This window comes from Macaca thibetana, chromosome 1, assembly GCF_024542745.1.
Source record: "Macaca thibetana thibetana isolate TM-01 chromosome 1, ASM2454274v1, whole genome shotgun sequence".
Taxonomy (NCBI): Eukaryota; Metazoa; Chordata; class Mammalia; order Primates; family Cercopithecidae; genus Macaca; species Macaca thibetana.
Genome location: NC_065578.1, coordinates 49,763,477 through 49,777,456, shown reverse-complemented (window position 1 = coordinate 49,777,456; position 13,980 = coordinate 49,763,477). Strand labels below are relative to the sequence as shown.

General features: G+C 36.7%; 1 protein-coding gene across 2 annotated transcripts in view; it reads left to right on the top strand.

The window, feature by feature from the left end:
* FAF1 (Fas associated factor 1) overlaps positions 1 to 13,980 on the top strand; it is a 506,672-nt gene that overhangs the window by 379,576 nt on the left and 113,116 nt on the right. For both annotated transcript variants that reach the window (XM_050802190.1, XM_050802198.1), the window contains one exon: positions 5,598 to 5,752. In XM_050802190.1, the coding sequence (XP_050658147.1) occupies positions 5,598 to 5,752 (155 nt within the window). The remainder of the gene's footprint in view (positions 1 to 5,597; positions 5,753 to 13,980) is intronic.

Below are 13,980 nucleotides of genomic sequence, written 5' to 3'. Positions count from 1 at the left end.
ACTCATTACTACTGATTTGCCAGCCTTACTTCCTCACTACTCCCATCTAGAAAATAATTTTAACAGACTTCTAACCTTCAGAACTGTATGCCACCCAAGCACAAAACAGTGTAGTGACTTTCCCAAGGTCACATAGCTGGGCAATGGCAAAGCAGGAATCTGAACCCAGATAGTGTGGCTTCCTACTGTCCTGCTTCTGTTCTCACATTGCACTTATCTTGAGTCATGATTGTATGCTATGCTGTACCTGTGAACATCCATATACAAGAATAGCATTGTAGAAGTTGGCAAGTATTGGAATGATCCAAATTAGATGCTGGATTTAAAACAATAAATAAAACAGCTACAAAGGACTTGTGGGAGTACTTGGGGGAAATTTGAATATGGACTGTATATTAGATGATATTGTAACAATATTAAATGTCTTAGGTGTGATATAAATATGATGATTATGTAAGGGAATGTATTATTCTCAGAAGACAGATTTCTTTAGGATAGAAGTGTCATGGTATCTGCAAACATTCAAATGTTTTAGGGAAGTATTAAAAGAATGATAAAGCAAATATGGCAAAATGCTGATGATTGGTAAATCTAGGTGAAGAATAAATGGGTGTTTATTGTATCATTGTATCCATTGTTTGTATCAATGAGCCATCTCCGAACTTAAAAACAAAAAGTGATAGTGATAATGATTCTGATTACTATGGTGATGTTAATGATGAGGGAAAAGGAGAACAAATGGGAAGGAGAGAAAGCAAGTCAGGTCCAATTTACACAAAGGAAATTATTTTATACTATAATTTTTACACTGAAAAAAACCTATGAACTACATTGTACCATTCCCAGAAATTGTCATATCAACTTTAAAAGCATTGAACATGCAGATTATGGATATTTTGGTACTCAAAATGGAACCCTTTCTTTTTAGTTCATCAGCAAATATTTCCTTAGTATCTGCTCTCTGCCTGACTTATTTTGAGACACAGCACATTTCTTCCAGCTGTAATATTCTATGGTTCTGTGACACTAAGAGTCTAAATACAATAGCTACTGTAGCTCAAGGCCAAGTCACATTGGTTGCTGTCAGCTGGGCATTTCTTAAGCATCAACTTAGTACCTTAGCTCCTGGATTTGAATGTGAAGATTAGTGAGGCACCAAACGCAGAGACACAATAAGCATCCCAGACACTATTGCCAGTAGGAAAAATGAAGGAGCTGCTTAATCTTTAATACATTTTCATGGCCATTATTTCTCTTGAAATTGCTTTCAAAACCCTTTATTTTGCATGGATAGTTCAGGAATCTTCATCCTAACAGCTACCTTTCATTCAGCACCTACTATGGGCCAGGCCTTGTAAATAGGTACTTAACCTACATTATCTGCAATGCTTACAACAACCCATTTGCCCCATGGTCACACAGCTGCTAAGTGGCAAAACTGGATTTAGAACAGAGCTCTCTGTTACTTTAAAGCTTGGAGACTTCCCTTTGCATTGTGTTACTAAAACTTAGATTACAGGGAGGGAATCAGGATAGTGTAGCTTGGTTGTTTGCCTTTGTGGTCTGCCAGACTTAGACCCTCTCTGCCAAATTAGAAAGGACAAATACAATATATTCTTTTTAATGCCGCAATATTATCATTTGTTAGATGGTACTAAATAAAACGTTTACCTCCACACATTATTTCCCACCACTTTTTGAGGGTAAGGAAACTGTTTCATTCATCTTTATAGTCTCAATCCCTAACACAGAGGTACTCTTTAAATGTTATTGAACTGAATTATTAATGGGCCAAAAGAAAAGCTGGTTATAGTAGTAATAGAAATCAAAACATTTTCTTACTCATTTTCTGTGGTACTGCTTTTCTTCACGAAAGCAGTTTTCTGATTAGTTTGCCATTTCAACTCTTCCAAATTGGTTGATATGCTGAACCCAGTTCTCACTCTTTTGGCCTGTGCTTAATTGAGCTCAGTAAGATAATCAGAAATCTGAGTCTGGAGTCCATTTATCTGTGACTGTAATTTAATCAGATTTATATAGCCTAAATTTACTAGCACTTCCATACTATTGAGTCTTTATATTTTGCTTATTTATTGTCATAAAAGCAGCAGAAAAATTTTTGTTGAAAGCTTATGTCAGAGAAAAGATTATTTTAAAATTATTAGTTTTCCTTTTGAAGGCTACTTTGGGGTACCCACAGCCTGAAGATCCTCTTGGGATACTCTTTTTATCATCTCCTTTCTCACATTCAGTCTAGAGCTTAAAGTGGGAATTTTTTTTAAGTGTGTTTTCCTGGCATCTCATGTTTAACAGTGTCAGGGGTTTGTGTCCCTGGAACGAAAACTGTTTCTCCAGAGTCTTTTTTCTCTCAGCTTCCAGTGAAAAGAGGGGCGAGGCGAGCCAGTCGCTTACCACAAAGCAGTGCCACCACAAAGGAAAGATTAAGGGTTTAGAGAGAGGTCAATGTGGGTTTTTCTCTAACTAAACACTTTCCTAAAGTTTCCTTGTGGAAAAATAATGAAGTCATCTCAGAGTTTTTAAAGAATTTTTATTTCTTTTTCACCGTCTGCATTCGCTTGTCTTCTCAGCATGGATGTTTAATCTTCCTAGGCTTTGTGAATTGGCCCAAATGAATAAGTGGTGAGCTGTCTCTCTAGGAGCTAGAGGCTTATTCTAAGGGCCTAATCACTGAGTAAACACATCTTTGCCCTCCCTCTCACAACTGCGATATAATAGTCGAGATTCTAGCACAGTAACCTGGATATTGCAGGGACCAATGCTTTGAAATGCAGAATGGTTGATCCTCCAAAACAGACAGTGCCTGATCTTCGCCTGCCTCTTTCTTCTTTTTTAAATTAAATATTGCCAAAGAGATGCTGTTTTATTGCTTGATATTGTGCATTAGTGCCCTGGATTTCCAAGTTTAGTTTCAGTCAACACTGTTGGCTGCACTTATAGGGAACTCTGCATGTTGGATTTCTTAGTAGCCTCTTCGGCACATGTGTGTTTGGTTTGGAAGAGCATTTAAATTAAATCAGTGAGATAGCAATGTAAATCACTAATCTCTTTCCCAAAGTCTAAATGTTCCATTGCAGTGTTCTTGAGAGAAATAGGCATTTTAAAGATTTAGCCATTGCCATTGTTTAGTTAGAAATATGCTGATTTAAAAGTGGACAGCTCTCTTGTTCCCAGTGTCTCATTAAATGTAGTTGCTGAGAAACGATCAAGCTGAATTAGAGGTTGACATCCCTCTGTCTATTCAGTTAGAGAGCTCCTAAGAAGAAGAGCTCTGGATTTGTTAATGGTGCCAGGTTCACATTACTTTCCCTAAAGCATCAGAATTCTTGACTCATTTACTAAAACTGATTTTGCATTGCCACTGCAATGGGGTATCTTTTTTTGCCAAGGGGCTGTGGCTCATATCAGTGTTCTTGTTTCTTTCGTCAAACAGGCTGGGACCCATGCTAGTTTAAAGACGCAAAGAAGACTGAAAGAGACCTCATTCTCTTTCTTGAGAAAGTTAGTCTAGAGGGGAAACTGGTAAACAATTGTAATACTAATAGAAAGAGATACAGACCCAGGAAAGGAAGCTCTTAACTCTGCCTGAGGGAATCAGGGAAGGTTTCATAGAGGCTTTTTTTTTTTTTTTTTTTTTTTTTTTTTTTTGAGCCTTATAGGATGAGTAGGAATTTACTAGATAAGTATCTCTCTAACAATGTATCTGATTACAAACTTCCTAGAAGCCTGATACGTTCTCTGCAGACATCAACATAGATGAAGAAACCCCAAGTCTTTCTTGTTCATCATTTTATTGCCACTGCTTCCTGCTGAGCCTGACACAAAGAGTATTTCAACAAATGCTTGTTGAATGAATGAATAAATGAATTAACACATAGAAGCAGGGTGGGATCAGCTGAGCTACTTATACGCAGGAGTCCTGCCCTTATTCCCATTACAAGCTGTCTCTGAGTCTCAGTCCAAAGCAGTCTGGCATCCTCATGCTATATGAGTGCTTCCACAAGCCTTGACTACAGTGTGGTTGATTTCCCTGCTACCACTGTAGTATCAGAGAAAAAACACTTACTTGGACTTGGAGTTAGACAAGCTGGGAGCCAGTCCTCGTATTACTTACTAACTAGCTGTGACATTTGGAACAAGTCCGCTTTCTAAACCTCAGTTTCCTCATATGCTAATGGGGTTAAGGATGCTATGTTAAAGATTTATTCTGGAAATTAAAGTAGATAACGTTTGTGAAAGTAACAGTGTCTCCTATTCATAGTAGATGCTTTTAGAATCTTAATCTATCTAACTGTGGCTACTCTCATCTATTATAAAGTTTACCTTTGTAAGAAATAATTTTAATGATGATTACTGTTACTATTATTTGGATTATTTATCGAGATAATTCCTAACGTCAGATTTCATTAGCCTTTCATCAGCATGAGCCTTATATTTTTCTGTAAGTTTCCTTCTTTTCTTCAGAATCCCACACAGCAGATTTTCATTTGCTGTCATCACATTCTTATTTAACATAAAGGGAAAGATACTAAGCTTCCCTGAAATTTTCCTTTGACAGAATTTCAAAGATTGGTTTGTATGTTGTCTTTACCATAAAATTTTATCTTTCCTTTCCCTGGTAATTGTGAGTATTGTTAAACTCAGTTCTTTCAAGAACTGACTACCAAGAAGGTAGTCAACAATTTAAGCTCTTTAATCATTATAGTCATTGTTGGTAAAGCTAACATGTTGCAAACCATCAATGGCTACTTATACCCATTGTTTTTATTATACTTATTACCTTGTTCAATTTCAGTTTTTAGTTTTAATTATTGCATTGAGTATCCAACTATGACAGAAGACACATTTAAGAGACCAAATGTCATTTATTGAAAGCAACTTTTATTATGGCAAAAGGGAAATAATAATTTTCTATATGAAAAGCCACAGTGGATATTTTCTGAAATATAAACTAGAAAGAATGCATGTGAACTGAATATTTTTCTATCTCTTCATATGGCAATTATATGTTATATGCTGTTAAATAAGGGCTTAATATGAGAACACATTAAGGACTTTAAAATTATCTATAGAACAAAAAGAAAACTTCATTTCAGACCTTTTCCTTTCAAATGGAAGAGACTATCCGTTGTTCAGATTAAAACCATAAAAAATATGTAAGAGGAATTTTGTCATTCTGTTTTAATGAATTTTTTTCTCTGTATTGTTGAACAGTTCAAAGTTAATATTTCTCTTTACATATATCTATTAAATGAAAAGAATAGTAAATCCATTTTCTTTAAGCAAAATACAATTCTGTTGCAACTTGGTTTGAGATAGGCTTGCACATGTTAACAGAAATCTGCAATAGCAGTCTGAAAAATTAGATATAATCATCCTAGCCTTTTTCAGGTGTAAGGAAGTAAAATTTTTTGATATTTTAGATGCTTTAGGAACTCCACAATGTAAAGTACTCTTTTAGGGAATAGCATTTAATTTTTGTCTTTGCTGTTCACATAGACTAATTATGCCTGTCTAAAATTTAAGAAATCTTACATTAGTGGATATCTTAATTGATCAGATTTTTCTCCTCTTTTCAGAGAAAGCTTCTTGCTATCTACCTCCACCATGATGAAAGTGTATTAACCAATGTCTTCTGCTCACAAATGCTTTGTGCTGAATCCATTGTTTCTTATCTGAGTCAAAATTTTATAACCTGGGCTTGGGATCTGACAAAGGACTCCAACAGAGCAAGGTAATACTGTTGTTCACAAGTTATAAGTTGGGCTTCTATTAAAAAAAAAATCATTGTGTTTGTCATCATCATAAACATTTTTCATCCTCAGCATTAAACTCTCTACCATTGCATTTTATTAGACAAAAGCTGCTCATTGCAGCTAACACATGCAGTTATTTGCAATTGTGAAAATATACCTTAACTTATAAAAACTTTTTAAATTCAAGCATAACCTGAAAATAAAAATGTATTTCTCATCTTATTTTTGCAATGCAACAGACATTTCTAATATGTTTTTGAACTTTTAGGGAAAACTAATGTTTTTAATGATGTTCAGAAAAGGCAAAACAAGTCTAATATATAATCTTAGTAGTAAGTTTATTTTTTAATAACTTCAGTGAAGAGGGCAGGACTTTCTGCACAAGTCCAATGGAGTTGGTAATAGCTTAACTCTAGCATATGCTAATTGATGTAATCGCTTTATTGCACACATTCTTTTGCACACAGCCAACAATACTTCCATATTCTCAATAGGGAAAAAAATTCCTTTCCTAGTTGTCAGGATGAGTTTACTTAGTTTGTTAATCATAGTATCTGTAAGTGATTAACAATTCTTCATATTTTGCCTATTTCAGTTTCCCATCTGAAATATATTTCATCATGTTTAATTACACATGTGTCTATGACATCCCATGATGCTACTTTGGGTGTGTTAACACAATCGTAATTGCAGATTGCTGGTTTATGAACAGGGAGATTAAATTAATTCATTTCAAGGCAAGCATATTACAGTTACCTAATTTAAACGATTATAGAACAATTAGAAACCATCTGATTTGTCTTTTTGTTACTTTATGGCTTACTGAATTTTTGGTCATCATTCAGACTTTGTTTTATTTAATCTGAATCAGAAAAGAACATGATTCTTTCCTTAAATGTGAGGCAAAATAATGTTGAAGCTATTTCCTAATCTAATACTTCATTTCTTTAAGCAAATGGTTAGGAAATTTCATGAGATGACTTCGTTTTGCCTTGGAAATGTTCCCTGTTATACATAAATAAAGAATCTTTAGCACCTGTATTTGTTTAAATTAAATCAGGTTATTATTCACACTCAGTTAAAGGTGATGAAAAGCAGTGCCACAAACAGATAAAAATGCCACATCGAAGGTCTTTCATGAGGCAAAATACAGAGACTGGAGACTTGGCTAAATCTTTTGCCATTCACTGGCAGTAAGGAATCTCCTCCTTTCCTTTTATCCACAACTTGATGGAGAAGGAAACACTATTTCTAAACCATCTGTAGTGGCTAAGTTCAGTGGGCTACCTGCTGTTATTTTGTTCTATCCTCCATTTAATTCCTTAGTTCCTTTTATTTTACAATGACAAAAAATTGCAGTGTAGTTTCTTTTGAAAAACAGTGTTTGAGGGGTTTTTTTTTATGACTGGCAATCAACAGCCATGTAATTGCTTTGTTATGTTTTACTAAAGAAGTCTGTTAAGTAGCACAACTTTGATACACTAGTAATAAGAGTTTGCAGGTTACAGAGACACCTGTGGTGACCAAAGCGACAGAAGCTGCTTATTAGCAAGAGCCAGTACAGCTGTGTCCTATTAACTCCTTATGACACTTTTTAAAAAACACTAAATAAAGGTGTTGTTTAAGGCTTTAGAGCTATTTCTCAATGAACTGCAGAACTGACTATTAAGTATGATAGGATATTTCAATCTACATTTTGAATTAAGTATCTGTCATGAAAATTTGTAAAAGGTAATATTAAAGATTGAAAATAGGAACATCTAGGAATTCAATTTAATAAACATTTATAGGAACCACAAATGGGGCAATAGGGGAATGGGATGATTTCTATAATTTAAGATACTTGACATACTTATTCAAAATCTATTAATAGTTCTGTCCACATTACAAATGTAAAAGGTATCATATTTCTCTATTTTAGAGTAACAAAAGATAATCACTGGGTACTGAGTTTAATACCTGATTGATGAAATTATCTGTAAAACAAACACCCATGACACCAATTTACCTATGTAACAAACCTTCACATGTACCCTCCAGACATAAAAGTTTTTTTAAAATATCAGAAAATTAAAAAGCAAGTAATAAAAAAATAAAGTAACAAATAAAATTACATAGCTACTTTTGATCCATCATTATTACCGTTAAGGCAAATGGGAAAATACACATTTTATAAACACAAGGTGAAAATTCATTAGAATGACATATTCCCAAAAAGGGGATTGACTTTGACATATGAAACTGTAAGATAATTGATTAGGCTGGTTTATTGCTCAAAAAAAGGGTTTAGGCCGGGCATGGTGGCTCACACCTGTAATCCTAGCACTTTGGGAGGCCCAGGCGGGCGGATCACGAGGTCAGGAGATCAAGACCATCCTGGCTAACACGGTGAAACCCCGTCTCTACCAAAAATACAAAAAAGAAAATTAGCCGGGCATGGTGGCGGGCCCCTGTAGTCCCAGCTACTCGGGAGGCTGAGGCAGGAGAATGGCGTGAACCCGAAGGCGGAGCTTGCAGTGAGCTGAGATCGCACCACCGCACTCCAGCCTGGGCGACAGAGCGAGACTCCGTCTCAAAAAAAGAAAAGGGGGTTTAACTTAACCACAATTTTCTTGCCACCTATCATATTGTAGATTCGTCAAAATAAAATTGTCTAATTGGGTTTCCTACTGTATTATCTTTCTTGGATTTTTACACCACATTTATCCAGAGGTGTTTATCATGAAAACTGATTGTGTCACTCATTAGATGCTTTTAACTTTGAGTAACAAAACCTCAAGCTTTCACTCTCGATTCGGTAGACGACTGCTTACACTAATATTTGTTGATCCATGGGGTACATGTCAAAAGGTATTATGCCATCATTTGCATATTGTAAGCTGAAATGGAGACATATTAATATATGGAAATACAGAATAGATTTCTAGGCATCACAAGTAAGTTTGTTGTTGTGGGTTTCCTTTTAACTGTTACTTTTTTATGATAGATGTAAGTTTGGAAATAAATTCCTGGTTAATAACTTGCCTGGTCCTATATCTGGTTAACCTAGTTCACACTGGCCATAAAAATTTAGAGAGTCCTGGACCTGTAAGCTATTTGGATGTTTTCTTAGTGGTTTTCTAGGACTACCACCTGATGTTATAGCTGGGGATGTTGATATCCAAGATAGGAAGAGACTTGCCAAGCAGATATACTTTTGCTTAAGGATTACTCTGATTAAGCCTATAGAGGCATTAGTTCTTTAGTCACAGTTTACTATGGCTCTCTCATGTGTGTAGGAGATAAGTGAAGGATATAAAACTAAGTGAATGCTTTGGTGAAGTCACCAGAATATGAGTATCACTTGCTATTATAAATTAAATTTCCTAATTTCTCTAAAAATTGGAATAAAAAAAGAAACACTTCTATAAAATGTCATAACCCCTGTGATGTTGATGATTTGGATTTTTACACCTCTTAAATGATTCTAATAACCTTCTTTCTTAGTTGAATACTTAGATTTTCCAGCCCACTGTGTATAAAATATGTTGGAATAATTCTTAAGTTGATCTTAGAACATTCCAAATATGAACTGAGACATGAAACTTTAGCTGTAATGATTAATGTCTGTCATCTCCCCTACTAAATTGTGATCTCCTGGAAGGGCTTATTCGTTTTGTTGGTTTCAGTAAACAAGGCACTTTTTTAAATTCTAGGAAAAAGAAACTCAGAAAGCATTTAGCAAATAAATATATGCATTTATTTCCATCTAAGAATGTTGCTTATAATTTCAATATTGCATATCTAAATAGGAGGTTTTTTCCTTGGAAAATATTCTGCAGTCTTCTGGGCCACGATGTCTAGTTGGATTTCAGAGCCATTCTTAAAACAATGACAGGAAGCCCTTGGTAGTCTTGAGAAGTGCTAAAGGTATAATTTCTTTTTTTTGAAGAGACAGGGTCTCGTTATGTTGCCCTGGCTGGAGTGCATAATCATAGTGCACTGCAGCCTGAAACTCCTGGCCTCAAGCAATCCTCCTGTCTCAGCCTTGCAAGTAGCTGGAAGTAGAGGCGTGTGACACCATGCCCTGTTCTAATTTCTGAAATATTGGTTTGACCAGTAATTCTGATGGAAATAGTAGGATTTACCTGTAAAAGAAAGAGCTAAAAACAGATAGGTAACAGTAAACAAGAAGATCCTGTAAATCACTTCATAGTTATGCAGGATTGGTTCCAGGACCTCCTACAGATACCAAAATCCACAGATACTCAAGTCCCTGATAGAAAATGGCATAGTATTTGCATATAACCCATGCACATCCTCCCATCTGCGTTAAGTCATCTCTAGATTACTTATAATACCTAATACAATGTAAGTGCTATGTAAATAGTTGTTATACTGTATTGTTTAGGTAAGAAAGACAAGAAAAAAGTGTACATGTTCAGTATAGACACAATATTTTTCTGAATATTTTTGATACTTGGCTAGTTTAATCAACAGATGCAGAACCCACAGATGCAGAAGACCAACTGTGTTTGTTATGTTTGTTCATTGAATAACACTGAATAATATGAACCGGGAATGGTGTGTCATCTGAGAATGAAAGGTGGAACAAGACACAATCCTAACCCTCAAAACACTCATAGTCTAGTAGGCAAAACAGACATAAGAGCTAATATATAATATGAGGTATGTATAAGGTACTTTAGGAGTATAGATGAACTTTATACTGACTTGCTGTACCCAAGGGGGTCAAAGAGGGATTTGAAAGAGATGACATACAGAAACATGAAGTTAGAACTTTACTCTTTTCTATTTAAAGATTTTATATTACCATAGTAGCATTCCTAGTCTTTTGGGTGGCAGATTTTACTACTCTTTACTAAAGGGCATTGGTGTTTAAAACCTCATAATTATGTATGGGGAACAAAGGGTCAGTGGTTGAAATAATTGAGGAGAGAAGGAATAGAGAGAGCTGGCCAGCTAATATAATCCTCTATAATCTGAACCAGATTGAGAATTAAGGTCAACCAGCCAGCATGGACAAATCCAAAGAAGTTTTTTTGTTAATGATTCATCCTAGCATTGGCATATGTCTACAAGCAGACAGTGAAGCAGGGTTAAGATATTCTTTGGATATGTATCATGTAGAAAACCATCATAGATTTAACTAATACAATAAAAATATTGTTAGTACAATGTATTCTTAATGAATGAGTGCTTAGCTATGAAAGAATAATTTCTTAAAATTCAGGACAGGTATCACTTCCAGGAAGCCTTGCCTCTCCCCATCCTTCTCTTGCCTCAATCAGGGTTAAAATGCATATTCTGTATGCTCCCATAATATATCTATACTAACTTGTACTAATAGCACTCATTACATTGTATGGTCACTGTCTATCTCCCTGCTAGGTTGTCAGCTCCCTGAGGGACCTGTGTCTGTAATTCCATTGCTTTACACAAGTTCCTTCCTTCCTTCCTTCCTTCCTTCCTTCCTTCCTTCCTTCCTTCCTTCCTTCCTTCCTTCCTCCTTCCCTCGCTCCCTCCCTCCCTCCCTCCCTCCCTCCCTCCCTTTCTCCCTCCCTTCCTTCCTTCTTCTCTTCCTTCCTTCCTTCCATCCGTCCGTCCTAGATGGTGTCTCGCTCTGTCACCCAGGCTGGAGTGCAGTAGTGCAATCTCGGCTCACTGCAACCTCCACCTGCCAGGTTCAAGCAATTCTTCCACCTCAGCCTTCCGAGTAGGTGGGACTACAGGTGCATGCCACCATGCTTGGCTAATTTTTGTATTTTTAGTAGAGACGGGGTTTCACCATATTGGCCAGGCTGGTCTCAAACTCTTGACCTCATGATCCACCCACCTCGGCCTCCCAAAGTGCTGGGATTACAGGCATGAGCCACTGCACCTGGCCATAATTACCTTTTAAAGAGTAAGTACTATATTGATAATAAACAAATAATCTCTAATAGGCTTATTGAAAAATAACAAGAGAGTACCAATTTGGGTAATGGCAAGAACATTGGAAATGCAGCTACATTCCTCTAATTGTGTGATCTTCCCCTGTAGCCACTAATGGTACTAATATATGGTACTAAAACCTTCATTCTCCTTACAGAATGAATTTAAAATGTTCAGATTGGATACTTGGTCTACTGCTGGCATTGTAGGGTCTCAGAATATGATGGTGTATGCCCATGTGCCTCAGGTGCTCCCAGGCCATCTGGAAAGTGGCTTGAATTCCAACCCAGATGAGTTCATCCTGGTTCCAGAGTTTCTTCCCCAGACTTCACCAAGCCTCTGTGATACCCCAGAAGTAATTGGTCTCCCAAGTTGGGCCATTCTGGGATGGTACTGAACCTTCTACAACGGTGGGAGAATTGATTATAAACCTGTCCCCAGGCCCGGAGTGCTAGACTGGCTACATGGTAGAAGAGACCAAGCATTCAGACATGTTCTATTAGAACACCATCAGAATTAACCATAAATAGTACTATGTAAAGCACCAGCACAGTGAGTATTAATCTGTCCCTCCATAAAGGCTGTGCCCTCCAGGCTGACCTGTGGATTCTTAGCTGAAGTTGCTTCATCAAGGAAAGCCACATCACGTATGTGACTCAGTGAACCCCCAGTATTAACCAGTAATAAGTGGGTTAGTGGGTATCTCTTGTTCTGCATAGGAGGGTCCACAAAGCAAATATAGGTGCTGGTTTAGATTATCTAATTTTAGAACACTTAGAATCAAACATTGAATTTCACTGGAATAGTGCCAGCTGGGTAATCAGCTAGCTATGAGTGCTGGAAAATGAATTGCTTATGTAAGTACCTGAGATGAAAATGTTTTGCACATCAGTGTACATGCTACTAAGTGTTAAATCAGGCATTGCACACTATTTCTAAGCAGTGTTCAGAGTAGTTGTAAACAGTTCCGCAGGAGTTGCCAGTAGTGCTTGGGTTATACAGGTTGCATATAAAATATACATAGCATTGTATTAAATTTTGTACACACATTTAATACCAATATTCACAGACAGAATTCTGTGCCTGTCAGTATTAGCTTTTGAACTTAACGCCCTTGGGTGTGGTATTTCAGGTCACTGCAAACTTCCGCTGCTGTGCTGACAGGTACTTGTTAGGCTTAATATTCAAGTGATAGTTTTCCACATTACTTAATCTTTGGCAAGAGTTAATTGACTTAAAGCACTTATTATCAGTAAGCTGTCTTCACATGTACTTTCCATCTCAGTAATTAGCCATATTCACAGTGGCTTACCCTTAATTCCAAACTACTCAGTGGTTCATGCCTGGCTGAAGGCTTGCTGACCATGTTACTCTAACCCTATACTTCCATTTGATCCTGCAGATATAGCCCAGGTGTGGAGTCTGCATGGGAGACACAGGAGTATTAATTTCCAGCTGCTACCCTAGGTACAAATATGGATTCTGCAGAGGTAGCTGATAAAACAGATGAACATGTTGTGGTCAGGGTACTAAGACTTCAGGAGCACCTTCATGCCAGATTTCCATATAATTTTCCCTAAACTTCTTTATTCCCTTTGTGCAACATTTTCCTTCCAGTACTTTTAAAGGAAGTGTATTTCCATCCTAAATATCCCAGGTCAAGGGCTTAATTAATGCTTTAAAATGAAGGTTCCAAAACACCAGGAGAGTTTGTCATTTTCTCCCTGGTTTGTTTTGTGAAGAGGGAGGAGAGAAGGTGAGGAGGAACCCCCTCCTGTTCCATGATTACATCCTACCCACTCATTTTCTCCTTTTCTCTTCTGCTTTTGATTTTTAGTGGCGGTCTTAACAGAATGTCAAGATCAATTTGCAGCATGGTTTAACTCAAGGTTTGCGTTCTGCCAGCAGCAATTGTCCCTGCAAACAATGCTGTGTGTTCTTGTAACTTCAGAAGCTTTTAGAGAGATCATGGCTAGGGCAGCATCTAATGACTTTATTAGTGTAGGGTTTCAAAATGGGCTCAGTAATTGTTCATATCTCTTTGTCAGCAAGTCATAATTACTGCTCAGCATTGTCCAAGGGTACACTTGTGAATAGTTTCCTAATAGTACTGAAAGGAAAGGAAAGGGGGAATGGATAAAAGTGATGGCCTCTTACAATTGAGAACAAGCCAGTGTCTATGTAGTTGATGGCTAAATTCTTTATAGTACATTCAACATTCTTTTTTTAAAACAGATTATCCTTTTTTTTTTTTTTGAGACAGAGTCTCGCT